The sequence below is a fragment of the Nothoprocta perdicaria genome, unplaced genomic scaffold (genome assembly GCF_003342845.1).
Source record: "Nothoprocta perdicaria isolate Ctin4 unplaced genomic scaffold, notPer1 scaffold_170, whole genome shotgun sequence".
In the NCBI taxonomy this organism is placed as follows: Eukaryota; Metazoa; Chordata; class Aves; order Tinamiformes; family Tinamidae; genus Nothoprocta; species Nothoprocta perdicaria.
Window position 1 is genome coordinate 1,258,177 of NW_020454872.1, and position 16,050 is coordinate 1,274,226.

The window sequence follows — 16,050 nt, forward strand, 5'->3', positions numbered from 1 at the left end:
TTCATCTCTCTCTAGGATGGAGGTAAACATTTGTGAGGCCAGGGAAGTAGAAATTAGCAGCTGATACCCACTAATCCTAGCCACATTCACCTTGTTCTACTGATGGAAGAGTGTTAAGAATCAGCTTCCAGCCTCAATATCTGAGCTTTTCTTTTTAAGATGTCCTTTTTCTTTTCTTTCCCCTGTGAAACCCTCTTAAAGAGCTTTCCACATTCTCTAGGTGGAAAACCAACTTCATGAAGCTACTTGGGTTTGCTGAAAGAAAAACAGATGGCACAGAGCTGTTTGGTTTGCTCTTCACCTTTCATGTCAAACCGACCAGCTCTGTCTTGTAAAGCAAGGTACAGTTTAATCGCAAAAATCAGTCTGTCAGAAATTAAATCTCTTGTGTTATGAATATATCAGCACTCCCATCATGTAGGGACTATATGTGGCACTTAAATTCCTGAATCTTCTCTACCACTGCTGGACCTCAGTAGCACGTGCAGTGTATTTTGCAGCTGTATCTTTTGTACTCAAGAAATCTTCATGTACTTAAGCAGTTAACACTTGAAAGTAATATTAATAAAAACTTTCACACTGCATTGTAGTTGTACTTTACAGCAATATAAATGAAGTAAAATTCCTTTTGTTAACACACAAGCAGAAATCTTTGCAAATTGTAAATGCACTGTGTTACCTGCCCATTACTTACTGACCATTGAGACTGGAAAAATATTTAAGATTCTCAACCCTAGCTCAGTGCAGGCTGGGATGGTCCTTGTTCCAGGCCAGGTCTCTCCTCGCAGGAATGTGTCCATGCTCTTCCAGAGCCTTACACATGGTACCCACTCAAAACTGCAGTGAAACTGCAATTTCACATACCGCTAAGAAAACAGAGCTTGGGAAGCACCAGAACACTAAGAATAAAGCTGTTTTATACAAAGAGTTGGCTGAGCTGGGGTGCACAAACTAATTTAAGGCGAAAGGCTTGGCTCTGGAATGAGCGAGCGCAGTTACCCCTCAGGACGGTGACCCGCGCACTGCGCATGCGCGGAAGAGCCGCTCCCCCTCCCACCCCGCCCAAGCTGGCGGGAAGCGCCGCGCGCATGCGCCGCCCGCGGGGCCGCGGGGAGGGCGGGGCGGCGGCGTGGCCGGGAGGATGGGGGCGCATGCGCGCTGCCGCCGCGCTCCCGTGGGGCGCTTGTCCCGTCCGGGTCGCCGTTGGGGGCGGCGTGGGGGGCGGCAGTGCCGCGGCTCCTGCTCCGCTCCCCCGCCAGTACCGGGACCGGGACYGGGACYGGGTTCGGTACCGGGAGCTCGCCGTCTCCTCCCGCTCTTCCCCTCCCCACTCCGGGGGGCTCCGGTAAGCCGCCCCCCCATCCCGTTGCCATGGGAACCAGGGGCCGCCCCCGCCTCAGGCCGCCGTCGGGGGGAGGGGGAGCTGCGGGCCGGGGTCCCCCGCGGGTGCCCGTGTCCCCTCCGTCCGCGGCGCGAACGCACCTGGAGCGCGCAGCTGGTTCCGTTCCCTCTCAGTCGAGACTTTCTCTTTCCTCTCTTTTTTGCTCTTTTTTTTTCCTCTCTCTTTTTTTTTTTTTTTTTTTTTTGGCACTTTTTTGCACTTTACAAGCCCTCCCTTTTTATCCAAAAAGCTGAATAAAACCCTCCCAAAAAAGGGGGAATTTTTTTTTTTTTTTTTTTACCTTTTTTTTTTCAAGGTTCTCTCAAAGCTGCTTCTGCTAGATAATTTTCTCGCTTTTCTAGGAAAGCAAAAGCCAGGGCAGCACATTCATCCATACCCGACGTGTCCCTGGCCCCGTCTCCCCTGGGATGTGTGAGGGATGAGACCCTCTGCCTACCCTCTTGTGGCACATACGTAAAATCATAAAATTAAAAAGCATAGCCAGAAGTTCATACCTGCTTCTCTCATTATGTGCTTTGTATGAAGAAACTTGTAGGCGTGTAAAACAAAACAGCGAAGGTTTGTCAAGAAGGGCATTTGTAAATGTACAGTGATGCCTTACAGATTAAAAACAAAAATAGTAAAGGAAAAAAACAATTTTGGCAGCACCGAAATATTGYAGAAAGGGGAAGTCTGTCTAAGCTACCTTTGTCTGCAATTTCTAGTAATAGTTACAGCTTCAGTTATGTTGCTACAGTTACATTGTGACCGGTAAATATAGGCTAAAAGGCAATTTTGCATATGATGTCTCTGGATTTGAATGTGTTTTAGAAAGCAGAATTAGGCTCTAAATACATCCCAGGGCTGTGCTGCAAGCTGGAATTGGCGTGCTCTGGTATATTAAGAGACTTCAGTGTGTAAATACAGAATGCCTAAACTAGAATGTGTTTATTATTTTACACTACTAAATGCTTTTCTTTTTTTCTTTCTCAGTCACTCCATTATCAGGATAACTTTTAGGATTTTGATAAAATTCACCATAGAGGAGGCAGCTTGCAACTGATGGTTTTATTTCTGCAAAGGTAAAAGGGAGAGGAACTGGGTTAGATGTTTGTGTGATGTTTTTGGACTTAGTATTTGTCAATGATAGGGAGAAAATATTGGGAGAAATGCAAAACATCTGCAGCACTGCCTAAAATTGTGGGTTTTGAGGCATCGTGTTTCTCAAGTTTCCTTCCGTCTTATTTTCAGATCAAAAATATTCAAAACAGGAAAAAGGAACTTGTACCTTTGTTTTGTAAGATTTTTTTCTCCATACTTGGTCATAGCTTAGACAACTGGACTGTTATCACTTGTTCTGCTGATAATACTGAAATTTAGCTTTGGCCTCTGTGATTCAGCATCCCTTAACTGATTGCAGATCTTGATGGAAAGTTATTTGGAATTTCTCATGTYGAATGTTTCCTCCCTTTTTCTTTCCTAACAGCCATGGCAATGACGGGCCCAACACCCTGCTCATCCATGAGCAATCACACCAAGGAGCGAGTTACGATGACAAAGGTGACATTAGAGAATTTCTATAGCAATCTCATTGCCCAGCATGAAGAACGGGAGATGAGGTAAAAGCCTTTCTTGCTTCCTTTCCAAATGGTTTAAGAGCCSAAAAGAAATGTTAGCTGAATTTGCTGTCTTCGTCCAAAACAACAACAGAAATTGTAGTTTCGCCTGGAGCTTTTTGAGTCTTTGCTGAAATCATCTGAAACATTCTTGCAGAGGCAAAGGGGAGATGATGGTCATGAAGTTTTAAAAAGTGTACATTTGGTCACATGAAACTAACTTTAGAATCATCCTATTACTTCTTCCCTTTATGGCTCTTATGGCATCAGTTTGTACAGTGTGACAGAGGCAGCTGATAAGGGAAGATTAATCTAGATTAATCTTCTCAGAAGCAATGAGCGATTGCTCTGTGGATGTCATTTAATGTCATTTCGTGCTTAATTCTTGCCTGTGAATTAGCTGAATTTATCATATCTCTTGAAAAATCAGTCCAAACCTAATAAATGATTGAAGAGAGATGTATTATATTTGATTTTCTTTAATTGGAACCTTCTAATTTGCCGAATACCCTCAAATTGTAGTACTGGGACTTGTGATATATTCTCAACTTGCGATGTAGGCCACAATCAGAATTCCTTTGCTTTCAGACTTAGAGCTGGCAAAGCCAACTTGAATGGAATGCCTGCTAAATTCAGGAGTGGCAGGAAGCAGCAATTTAGAAATAAATATCAATTTCTCCAGGTCCTAAATGATGAGAGAAAAGAGGGGAAAAAAAGAAAAAGATTACTGATTTAATGAATTGCTTTATCTTAATATCTTAATATATTCTTGCTTTGTGTTATGAGTACTGCTCTCTGATTCCAGAAAATAGTCTTTAAGGGGGAGAATGTGTACTGACATGTTCCTTCTTTGTAAGTATTTTGAGCATCTCAAGCATTAGGAAGTAGAGAGAAACTTTTTTTTTTTTTTTTTCCCCACTCTGCATATAGTGAGCTTGGCATGCAGAGATACTACAAAGAAATGCAGATCCACGAAGGTTTTATGCAGCTTAATTCTCCTGGGAATAAATGAGACTTCAATGCTTAAATATTTATATGGCTCTGGCCTTAAGTGACTTGCTTGGCTGTCAAAGAGAAGGCCAAGAATTGAACTCAGATCTCTTCAATTTATGTTCTTCTACAGCGAAAACATATTTTGAATAAGATGCATGAAATTGCAGTCAGGTTTAAATGTTTGGTATTAGAGATGATAGAGCTACAACAGTAAAGTTGTATGGTTAGATTCTTAAAAATCATTTGTGTAGCTGGTCTCTTAAACTTATTACCTGCTGGCATTACACCTTTTCACAGCAGCACAGCCAGAGATGTTGAATATGTGCATGGAGTTAAGAAAAAAAAATTAAAGATTTAACCTCTTCTAATTTCTGCCCCTGTTGTAGACAAAAGAAGCTGGAACAAATGATGGAAGAAGAAGGCTTAAAAGATGAAGAGGTAATGAATAAGAAAAATGATTCTAATGATTAGATAACCCAAGAGATATTCTTTTATAAATGGAGATCTAGTGTCTTGACTTAGATTGGAGTTACCTGTTTGGAACCTAACTGCAGGATTCTCACTGTGCCTCTTTTTTTTTTGTGAACTCCAGAAGAGAATCAGGAGGTCAGCACACGCACAGAAGGAGACGGAGTTTCTTCGTCTGAAGAGAACAAGGCTGGGTTTGGAAGACTTTGAGTCCTTAAAAGTAATAGGCAGAGGAGCATTTGGAGAGGTAAATCCAGAGAAGAGGAGTATTTTGGAAAGGCACTGATACCCGTTGAAGACTTAATAGTTTATGTAAATCAAAGATAAATTTTGCAATGCTTGCAGATTGATTTTAGTTTAATAGTTGCTTCTGTTTTTATGCCTAATCAATGCTGGTTTAAAGACTGTGCTTTAAATGAACATTAATACTGTTGAAAAGGGCTTAGAGGTAAGTTAAAGGCAAGTTGGTCAGTGTATTTTGAATTCTGACTTTCTCACAGTTCTCACAGAACAGAACTGTGAGAACTGAAGGGTCACTTCTTTTGGGGTGGCCTTTTTCAGGGAAAGCAGCTTTGGGCCATCTAATTTAGCTGAGTGGTTGCTGAATGTGTCATCTGTATTAAAATGATTTGGTGTCCTAGAATTAACAGAACTTGCACACCGTTACTATGCGCTAAGTAATGCTTGGTTTTAGCAGTCTGATACTCCTGCAAAAAGAGAAGCCAAATATCTGTTTTAAGGGCTTAATATTCAATTTTATGAATAGTTGTGGTGCTTAATGGTGTATTTGACTCAAATTTTTGCATATTTTTCAGGTGCGACTTGTCCAGAAGAAAGATACAGGACATGTTTATGCAATGAAAATATTGCGCAAAGCTGATATGCTTGAAAAAGAGCAGGTGAATAATCATATTAAGTAGAAACGTTACCATCTTTGTTTTAATGACTTTGGCAGATGATTGTGGTGTGTGGAGAGGAGGAACGGATGCCCCTAGCCCATGTTTCCTAGCAAAAACTTGTGCTGATTCCATTTGTTGGTCATTTTTTCCTATTGAGGGAAGAGAACACGAAAAAGCCACGTCTTGTGGCTTTTCTCAAGCCTCTTTATATTTTATTTTTTAGTTCTCTTTGTCACAAATGGAAAAAAATGGGAATGCAAATATTACTGCATTTTTCATTTATAGAAGCAGTAGTTGTTTAAAAAAAAAGCAGCTGTCTCCTCACACAGGAGCTTTGTGCCAAAGAAATGCTCTGGTATGAATCTGTGCCAGTAGGGTGAAACTATAATTGAAGGACATATTTCTTCCAATAGAGCTAGCGGCTGAAAGATCGGGGGGGAAAAAAAAMCAGGATATTTTTGTATATAGGATTAACCTGTTTATGTAATCAACCATATGTTTCTCGGAATTCTGTAACTTATGTTTCCTGTCTCCTGATCTTTCACATGGTAATAAATTGTGTTTTGGACCAAAGCTGCTCACCTTTCTGGTGTCAAAAACATGCTTTGTGAATCCCATTTTCAAAGGGCTTATGCTGTTTTATCACCTGAAAATATTTGAGCGGTTAACCTCTTAATGCTTTGAAGGTTTCTGCTCTCATGCAGAAGTTTTGACAGTTGTATTTTCAATGTGTAATGCTTTTCAAGATGAATTATCTATGAAAAGCATTTATCAAGTAAACCATAGGCTTTTAATTAATCAAATGCATATCTATATCTCCAGGTTGGCCATATTCGTGCAGAGCGGGACATTCTAGTGGAAGCAGACAGCTTGTGGGTCGTGAAAATGTTCTATAGTTTCCAGGATAAGCTAAACCTCTACCTTATCATGGAGTTCCTGCCTGGAGGTAAATTACCTGAAATAAAAAAAATATATTTTTCCTTTTGTTCTGTGCAGGCCTAACCTCAGAATTACAAATCTTGGTCTTTTATTACTGAGACTAGAGCACTGTTTGTATTGGTCGTTACTCTGTGAAGAAGCAACTTGCCCCTAAAGCTTTCTGCTTGTTGGAGTCAAGGTGCTGAACTTCTTTTTGGGTCAAACCTGAGGTTACCTGCTTGTCTGCTTGCTGCAGGTGCTTGATGCTTGACCTTCATATTCTGCGAGCCATCCTTACAGTGTGATGGCAACCCACAGAACCATAACCAGCTTTTCATTTTCTATCCTTTCCCATAACCAGCTTTTCATTTTCTATCCTTTCACTATTAGCCGGCTTTCTTGGAGCAGCTGTGTAGCCAAAAGTATAGACTTTTTAATCTGAGATCCAGTTAGGCAGTCAAGGGTAGCTGTCTACAGCTGGCTCTTTTTTGAGGGATGTTTCTGTACAGGTATTTATTTCATCTTTTTGATAATTTAGAACTTCAAGGCTACTCAAGCCCTGTCCACCTACACTGATTCAAAGCAAAATATAATACTTCTGCTAAGTCACATAAGTGCTGGGTAACTGTATTTACAATTTTTTTTTTATATATATATATATATATATGAAATTCAACTCTTAATAGCTTAGTTATTTTCTTTGTAACATATCTTCAAAATTAGTGAGACTGGTGCTCATGTGTTAATTTGCATTTATGTATCTTCAAAATTAGTGAGACTGGTGCTCATGTGTTAATTTGCATTTATGTTTGCTGGCCTCTAGGTGATATGATGACGCTGTTGATGAAGAAGGATACCCTGACGGAGGAAGAGACACAGTTCTACATCGCTGAGACGGTGCTCGCCATCGATTCTATTCATCAGCTGGGTTTTATCCATCGGGATATCAAACCAGACAACCTCCTTTTGGATAGCAAGGTATGTACTAACCACTTGGTAGCAGTAAATAAGTCTTTTAGTTTTTTATATTGACCTTAACTAGTGTTCAGGATTGTGAAAGGAGTCGATGCTTCTTACGTAGTTTGCTTCCTCCTGACCTTTGAAGGCATCTCTGCCATAAAAGTCTGACCACTCCACCATCGCTTGTATTAGTCCTCACTTATGATTAATTTTCTTGTGACAGTTGCTTCAGCTATTTTGGGTCATTTCAGCTGCAGTTTAAAACATACAGTCAGTTTCAGTTCTCCCCTCTTAGTCAAGATGTTTCCTTTCGGTCTCGCCTCTGCCCTGCACATGCTTCCCAACTATTGCGCAGAGGATTATGAGCAAATGCCAAGGATACAGCTTACTGCATCACTGGGCCTGAAAGCAAGCCATCCTCTCCCAGAATAAGGACATGTTTTGGAAGGCTGGTCAAGTTACTCGATTGCCCCAAAATGTATATTGCAGGTAGTTGCAGAAAGCTTGCCTGTTTCATTATCTCCCTATTGCTGACTGAGTTTGCTTAAAATTTAGTGTTTTGGAAAGAACTTGCCAGCACTGAATACTTGCACTTTATTGTTAGCCAGATAATAATGCCGTTTTTGAATTACTGTTTTAGTTCAGTATGTGTCCATCTAGCTGCAGATACATTCAGGGTTTGAAAAATGATGTTAATTTTAAATTGAGAAGAAAAAAAATCCACAGACCGAGTGTGGCTTTGCATTATGCACTAGGACAGATCCAGTGACTGACCTCAAGGTGATTCTTCCTCCTCTCCAGTGGTGTCAATACCCAAGCCAGGGACTAGAGCTCCCTCTGGAGACATTTACCCTCAGTCTGAAGCAGTCACCAGCCCTGGGTATAGAGCWGTCTGCAGTTTGCAAGGGCAGAGGTTTCTTGGAAAAGAAGTAAAGAGCTGCTGGACTTCTGTGTAGCAGGGAAGAAAGGATTAATAGCTTGTTTTAGCCTGAGACTTGATGCAGACACAGAATCAAGAAAAGCCAAACTCTGCACATACTTATTATACAAAATGAAGGGGAAGCAGTAGGAAAATATACTCATTATGCTAACATCCCACATTGCTTTTGTGTTTGGGGCCTTTTTGTCTCTAGGGCCACGTGAAACTCTCAGATTTCGGGCTGTGCACTGGACTAAAGAAAGCTCACAGAACAGAGTTTTACAGGAACTTGAACCACAGTCTTCCCAGTGACTTCAGTAAGTTATCTGCCTTCTGAAGCAACAGCTGTGTGCTTGCTGCTGGGGCCTGAAAATGATAAACATCATTTTAGYGTGAGCTCAGAAGGCTGCAGACAGTGTCTAATAATCAGGGCTGTACCTTAAGGTGTAGTTTTGATTTTCTGTAAAATATCTTCCTAGAAATCACTAGTTTCTTTAACAAATGCAAAGTGTACATTCCTGAATTCTCAGTGAATTTCCATTGTGAAGCAGTTATGGTGGAATGTCATTTATATAAATATAGCTAGCACTTAAAAAAAATCTTTGTCTAATTAGCTAAACACATAGCTGAACAGGGCAAACTCAGGTGGAACATTTCTAAGTACAAAACAGTTACTTAACTGCTTGACGTCTGCATTTCCAAAAGTTTTTCTGTCAAATTGCGTTCTGCTGTAGCTCTCCTCACCATGTGTGATAAACTTCAAATAAAAACTGAAGTGTGACGTGGTAGATACTAGCAGTATTTTGTGCATTATTTGAATTAACAAGTGAGATCAGAGTCTCTTTGAACATTCAGATGTTTTCTCAAGGAGATTAACTTTRATCCTGAAGTGTTTTTTGGCTCCCTGATGGACGTCTTGATAGCGTTTTATCAAAACTACTCAAATATGCGTGTGTTGCAGTTGAGGTTTGGAAGTTGCTGGTGAGTTTGGGATATTGACAGATGTGCTCTTTGCATCCTTATGCACTGCTGGAGGAGTCTGCATCCCRTGCCTGCTCTTAACTGTTAGCTGCCACTTTCTGCTGGAGGGYGGTGACCACTTTGATCTTCTGGAGGTGCCCTGTAGGTAAAATGAGCAAGGGCAGCTTTACTAGCTCATCTCTGCTTARTGATGCTTATCTTGTGCATCAAGATGGTGAATTAAGGGGTGTTCCACAAATAGCTCTAGCATCTGGCAACCTTGGCCACGAGAGCCAGTGATGAGCACCAGAGTAACCTCTTCCTGGCACAGCTGAACACAACCTGGGTAGTTTTATCTAGGACCTGGCTACTTTATTGATGTTGGGAAGGAGATTTTAAGCTCTGCAGTGGTTTGCAAGTAAAACTGTGTGTGAAGTGACCGGTAGGATGCAGTCACATACATGTTTCATTTTGCTTTAGCTTTCCAGAACATGAATTCCAAGAGAAAAGCAGAAACTTGGAAGAGAAATAGACGGCAGTTGGTAAGCACACCTCACCTGTTGGGAAATATTCTCTGCTTACCTTTTAGGCAAAGCTACCCACTCTTGCCATTTTCAGTATAAAAATGGGTTAGTGGCCTATTCTCATTGCATATATGATAACTTTCCTTTTTTATTTTTCTGAAAAAAAAAAGGCCTTCAGATTCCTTCACGTGAACATTTGACTTTGAAATATCTTGAAGGCTCTAAACAGCTTTGCTAAAGATTGAACAGAAAAATCTGGGGGGGGGGGGGGGGGGGGGGGTCTTCAAAATTACTGTTTTTTGCAGAAGCTCCTAGTTCCATAGCAGCCAATTTTCTTGGAAAAGTATATAACTGAAGGAATTTGTTTCAGGCTTTCTCTACGGTGGGAACCCCGGATTACATTGCTCCTGAAGTTTTCATGCAGACTGGATACAACAAGCTCTGTGACTGGTGGTCGCTCGGGGTCATCATGTATGAGATGCTAATTGGTAAGACACAGGCAGTGCTAATTTTTAAGCAGGAATTTTGCTGTGAATATACCTCTTTTCTGAGGTATATTCTAACTACWGCACTATAGATTTTAATAATTACAAGAACTATTTTTGCTCTATAAAAGCTGATATTTTCCTCTTTTTCTCTTTTTTTTTTTCTTTTTTCCTTCAGGTTACCCACCTTTCTGTTCTGAGACTCCTCAAGAAACGTATAAGAAAGTAATGAATTGGAAAGAGACTCTCACATTCCCTCCAGAAGTTCCGATATCTGATAAAGCAAAGGATCTTATTTTAAGGTGCCAGTCATATGGTCTCCCAGTTAATACATTACTAACTTCCTTATCATGCAAACTGTACTAAATACCTCCCATATGTAGTTTCACACTAAAAAAAATATGCTTAAGAGTGCTACTTAGTTTGTTATTCACACGCATCAACTGCTGAACTCCCAAATCAGATACGTTTGTGTCTTGGAGTGCATTTAGTGGAGCCCTGAGTGAGCTCTGCTAAAAGGAGCTCCCCTGTAAGTGCTGCTACTTCTGCAAAATCTGAATGCTCCTGCTCTTTGGCTTCCCTGAGAACTTCTCTTGGAAGGGATTACATCTGTTTATCAGAGCTGGCTTCATTACATAGCACCCACTTTGCCATTGCATCATTGCATGCACTGGAGCATACAAACATAACCCAGTGCATGCTGATTTTTGTTCACTTTTTTTTTCTTCTCTTTTTTTCTTCATTTTTTTCCCATCCATGCACCTAGTATTTTTGTTCACTAATCTGTTCTCAGGAATAAAATATAAACGTCTAGCTTGTTAGGCTTTATATGTTTTCCTGTTCTGTGCTGGCCCCCAAAAGACACATGATCCTGTTGTGAAAAATATTGCATCATAATTGCAGCTTGTAATTGCATGTTGTTTTTGAAGTGGGAGTTCTTAACCTTCTCCACTTAGAGGTTGTTAAGAAACTGTAGGAGCATCAGTTCAGAAAGCTGTTCCATTTCTAAATGGAATGCTTTTGTTTTCATTCTCCCTTCATATTCATTCTTCCTTCCATCCCAGATTTTGCTGTGAATGGGAGCACAGAATTGGTGCATCTGGTGTGGAGGAAATAAAGAGTAACCTGTTCTTTGAAGGGGTTGATTGGGAGCACATCAGGTAAGACGCCTGGCAGAAAAGGCAGCTGCTCTTCTGTATCGTCTCCCCAAGGCTGGTCGTGTTCAGCAGAAACCAGCAGCTTGACTGGCATGGGAGGAGCCCTGGCTCCTTGCTAGGTGTGGGTGAGAGCAGTGTGGCCTCCATGCAAGTTTGCTAAGAGTCAGTACCGTCAGTCTGGGAGACTGTTAAGAAAATTAGAATGTGTTTGTGTCCTGCTTTCCTCTGTCTTTAAAATCTTAATGCTGAATCTGCTCTTTTTGGCAGAGAGAGACCTGCTGCAATTTCAATAGAAATTAAAAGCATCGATGACACCTCAAACTTTGATGAATTCCCAGAATCTGATATCCTTAAGCCAACAGGTAAATGCTTTGGTTCTGCATGTAAACCTTCTTTTTTTCCAGTAGAATAATGCATTTTTGCTGTTACCAGGGAATCCTAAGATCTTACTAGTAAGTAGGGTCTTACTATTAATCTTTCTGTAACGCTGCACTTGCAGCAAGTGTGGAGGAAACTGGATGAGGGGTCCAGCTTGGGAGGTTCTGCAGCAGGTACAAGCATTAAATGGCTTTATAAGACTCTYTTTGTGCTTAAATCCATGACACATCCTGTTTAGTCTTTCACACGCCTCCTCTTTCCTCTGCTTTATTCAGTGATTGAGCTATATAGTCGATACTCTGGTTTAATAAGTCAGAAGTGCAGTGTAGAAGTGCCTGATAATGGCGTTGGCTTTCCTTAGATATAGGTGGTAAGAGTTAACAGTTGGTACTGAGATACTCTTCACRCTGTTACTGATCACTTCCTCAGAGCTGCTGGTATTTAATTTGTCGGGGTGCATGTGTGAGGCTTCTGCTGACACATCCCCAGAAATGGGGAGCTCAGCAGGACCCGAGGGCCTGACACTGCGAGTGGCACCTCTTGGCACTGCCCCAGTTCTTGCCTGCCTATCTATCTATCTGTCTGTCTGTCTATCTATCTATCTATCTATCTATCTATCTATCTATCTATCTATGTGTCTAACCTATAGAGGGGAGCAGAACTGGATCACATACATGGTTTGGTGTAAGAGTCTTCAGAGGATCCTTGTTATCTGTATGTCAAAACCTGTTTAAAACCCACTCTTTTCTCTTAACAGTTGCCACAAGCAACCATCCAGAGACTGACTATAAGAACAAAGACTGGGTTTTTATCAACTACACCTACAAGCGTTTTGAGGGGCTCACGGCCCGAGGAGCGATACCATCCTACATGAAAGCAGGAAAGTAGTTAAGTCTTTACCTGGGACTTCTGCTGAGCCTCAGAATTTCATTTCTCCTCTTTGGGTTTCCACCCATAAAATAACTTTTTTTTTTTTTTAAAGAAAACATGAGGGCTATGGACTCTTGGAGAACATTTCAGGAGCTGCTTTTGTTACACACCTTGGTTATTACCAAGAATTTTGTCTCTCTGCGCCATTGAAAACTTCCACAAAATGCTTCTGGCCTCTCTGCTGCCAGCACATTTTGCTGCTCCAGGAGCAAGAGTTTGTTTTCTTTGTGAATTCTTTGCCAGCTTGCCCAGCCCGCCAGGAGGGAGAGCAAGCCTTTGCTTTGACGTTGTCGAGCGCATGATATTTGTGTGGACAGTTTTGCAGGTCCCGCATTAAGCGACGTCCTCAGTCTGCCAATTCTGCCAGCACTGTTTTCCCAGTGACAAAAGGACTTTAGTACAGAGGAAATGAAGCAATAATTAAAGCTTGAGGTAGACAACTCTCCAGCAAACTATCTAGCAGAAGGATACAACTTATATTGCCTTAACTTTAATTTGTAGTACTGTTTTTTATAATGCTACTTGGAAACCTCTCTTAATAGTGTTTCTCAGCTCTTATCACAATGGCCTCAAGTTGTGGTGCACTTTACTTTTGGTACTAAGACAGCAACCCTCAAGCCATTTAGTGTTTTTCTAAATTAACACTTTTTCTTTTTTCCCCCCCTAAGCAGTGATAAGAGGAGCAGGGCTCTCCTGCCACACATTGCAGCAGGTTTTGGTTACTGCGTGGAAGGACGTGTGTGCAAACACTGCAGGTGTGCAAACACTGCAGGTGCTAAAGACAGCGGCTGGTGATGTAAGTGGCCCTGGAATTAGGGCAGAGTGAGGGGAAATTGGTTCAACCTGTTCATCAATGTGCACTTCGGGTACAGGTGGCTCAGCCAGGAGGCTTTGTGGTCCTGCTGCTGCCGTCTYGTGGCCAGCGGGGATATCTGCTCAGTTTGCATCCAAACTAAACCAACCCCTGTGGCCTTCTCAAGTTTCCACTCGAGCAGTATCACCACTTTTAAGGAAGAAGGTCTTGGTGGGGGTGGCATGTCCACCCTGTCCTCCCTGAGCTCCTCTTGCAGCTGTACCTGGAGAGCTCCARAGAGCTGGTGCTTCCTGGGGTCCCTCTTGGGCTGTGGGACCCACCCTGCCCCTCTTTAATTATTGCCCACYGTCATCCATAAAAGCACATTCCGTGATGCTCAGGATGCTCTCCAGGAGCGCCCCAAAGTGCCTTTCTTTGCCTAAACTCCTTAGACACGACTGCATTTTGGGAGGGAGGCTTTGGCCTCACTTGAGCCTTCGGTAATTCCCTTCTGTGAGCACGAGCTCCCTTTTGAATCTGGTTTGGAGTTAGCTCTGTCCTCTTGGTGCAGGTGACATCAGCCTAACTGGTACCAGTCTTTAAGTTGCAAATGGTGTTTTTTAATTTGCGGAGGTTTCTGGAAGCGTGTTTCCATTTGAGCCAGCTCAGATTCTTGTGAACTTTCATTGGTGCTGAACACGAAGAAGTGCAGAGCCCAGGTGAGAACCTTAAACTAAAACAGTGTTTCAGAGTGTTAGAGTGGCTTTGAGTGACATTTAGTCCTAACTTTCTAAGCTAGTAAGTGAAAGAAAAGGCGGGGGGGGGTAGTGAAACTTTTTTTTTTTTTAAATAGGTGCTTTTAGGGAATTTCTACCTAGATGTCTTTGGACTTGAGTGCCATCATGAAGGACTGATTTCTGGGGTGTGTGTGTAAGTTCTGTACGTAGCTATGGGTGCTGATGTGTTGGCCCCTCTCCCCAGCCCCTCTCCTGCTTTTCCTACGTGTTGTAGGAATTCTGTGAATTGCCATAAGCAGTTTAGCTAGTGCTTGGATCCRACAAAGCTGGAACGCAAGAACAGCCTTAATGTACAGCCCAGGCAGTAGGGGCTACTCCTAATAACAAGGGCTACCTGGAGTAATGATTTGTAGGCTCAGGCTTTCCCCTGACTGGTCAATAATATCTTTATTCCTTTGTTAAGAACTGGTACCTGCTTCTCTGTCTCCTTTTCCTGTGGTTTCTTTCAACCTTGGGAAAATGTTGCCTTAGAAAGACAGTGGGAAAAAAATAAGAGCTGTTACTATCTAAGCAATTCTTTCACTTCCTACCAGGTTAGTTACCACCTTGAAACTTAAACAGCAAAACCCCTGAAAGCTGCTGTGGAGGAGGAGTAAATGACTCTGAGACAGTAGCTGCCTTATCAGCCCTTTACAAAAGGGACAGGTGGCTTTTATAAATACCAAAGATGAGAGAAGCACCACGACTATAAATGGTGAGAATTTGCTGCGGGGAAAAATGCATTTTTACTGCCTAGTTTTTAAACTGTCTTCTGAAATCTCAGCTTGTCCACGTTTTCTTCATATTACCATGTTTTGAGGCAAAGGCAGAGCTATCCAAAGGCACGAAGAGCAGCTGGGTCCCTYACTTCTGTCACCTTTACTGTCCAGTGTAGCTGTCTTTGAGGCTGCTTCCCGGGAATYGCGCTCATCCTTTTCCAGGTGTAGTTTTTGTCTCACTCTTGCCTCCTGAGCCTGTTCCCTCTGTCCTAGTGTTGGTAACTGTGTGTAAAGGGTAGTGTCCTGTTCCTAGGATCCCTGCCTCATGGCAAGCAGTGTAGGAGTCCTGTAGGGCTGTCCCACCCCCTCCACCTTAGCCAAACATTTTTATTAGCTGCTGCTGTATACGTATAATTATCTGCTAAATCAAGGTCAAAGTATCCTTTAGCTCTTCTCTTTCAGCTGCAAAAAAAAATGTTTTCTTGCTTKCTTGTTTGGTTGTTTCCAACTGGATTTTCCAGGAGTAATTCCAAGCTAAACTTCTGGTGGATCTGACCCCACGTTACGCTGCCCGTTCATCTCTGTATCCTGCCTAGCACCAAACTGCACTTAAGTGTTTCTTATCACTGTGCCCTGATTCTGCCTTAACGTGCGAGTTGAAGGAAAAAGTGTTCTGTAAATATTTAAAAGCTGTTACTAAATTGCACTGTAAGATGTGGCAGATATCTTGGGTGATGCTGGGGAAGCCAACTTTTTACGGAACGATCTTTGTATTGTGTTGTGTAAATAAAAACTCTTAAGTAAACACAGTTTTGCTAAGAGGCCTAAGCCTGCACTTCCTAAAGCTGCACAGCAGACACARGAAAAGAGTTCAGGATGGGCCTGGCCTAAGTAGCTGCAGTGGGTAAGTGTCACTTCAGTTTAACAACTTCAGAGGCATTTTTTGGTGCTTTCCTATTTCAATTTTTGAAAGGGATAATAAGCAGGGAGAAASCAGTGGTGGAAATGGAGACACTTCCCTCTTCAACCCCTTTGCACCAACCCAAACCTTAACTTCACCATTGTGCCAGCTCCCTTCCTGGCTCAGTGCTTCCCCTTCATCCCAGCTGGGCCTAGGCCCTTTCTCAAGCGTCAACAGAAGAGCCCTTGAACCACRTCCACTGCTGAAGCCGGA

At 42.1% G+C, this 16,050-nt stretch overlaps 1 protein-coding gene across 2 annotated transcripts; it reads left to right on the forward strand.

The window, feature by feature from the left end:
• Window positions 1–1,292: 1,292 nt before the first annotated feature.
• On the forward strand, window positions 1,293–15,636 carry STK38 (serine/threonine kinase 38). Of its 2 annotated transcripts, XM_026036087.1 has the most exons (15): window positions 1,293–1,345; window positions 2,375–2,463; window positions 2,868–3,000; window positions 4,377–4,428; window positions 4,583–4,705; window positions 5,274–5,357; window positions 6,180–6,303; window positions 7,099–7,253; window positions 8,369–8,471; window positions 9,595–9,656; window positions 10,009–10,126; window positions 10,302–10,425; window positions 11,188–11,283; window positions 11,548–11,642; window positions 12,416–15,636. In XM_026036087.1, exons 3-15 carry the CDS (start codon window positions 2,870–2,872, stop codon window positions 12,544–12,546), a joined length of 1,398 nt encoding a protein of 465 aa, XP_025891872.1. In that variant the 5' UTR covers window positions 1,293–1,345; window positions 2,375–2,463; window positions 2,868–2,869; the 3' UTR covers window positions 12,547–15,636. The 2 variants fall into 2 exon arrangements, with proteins under 2 accessions (XP_025891872.1, XP_025891873.1); XM_026036088.1 differs by lacking the exon at window positions 2,375–2,463 and having other exon boundaries at window positions 1,328–1,345.
• Window positions 15,637–16,050: the final 414 nt, after the last annotated feature.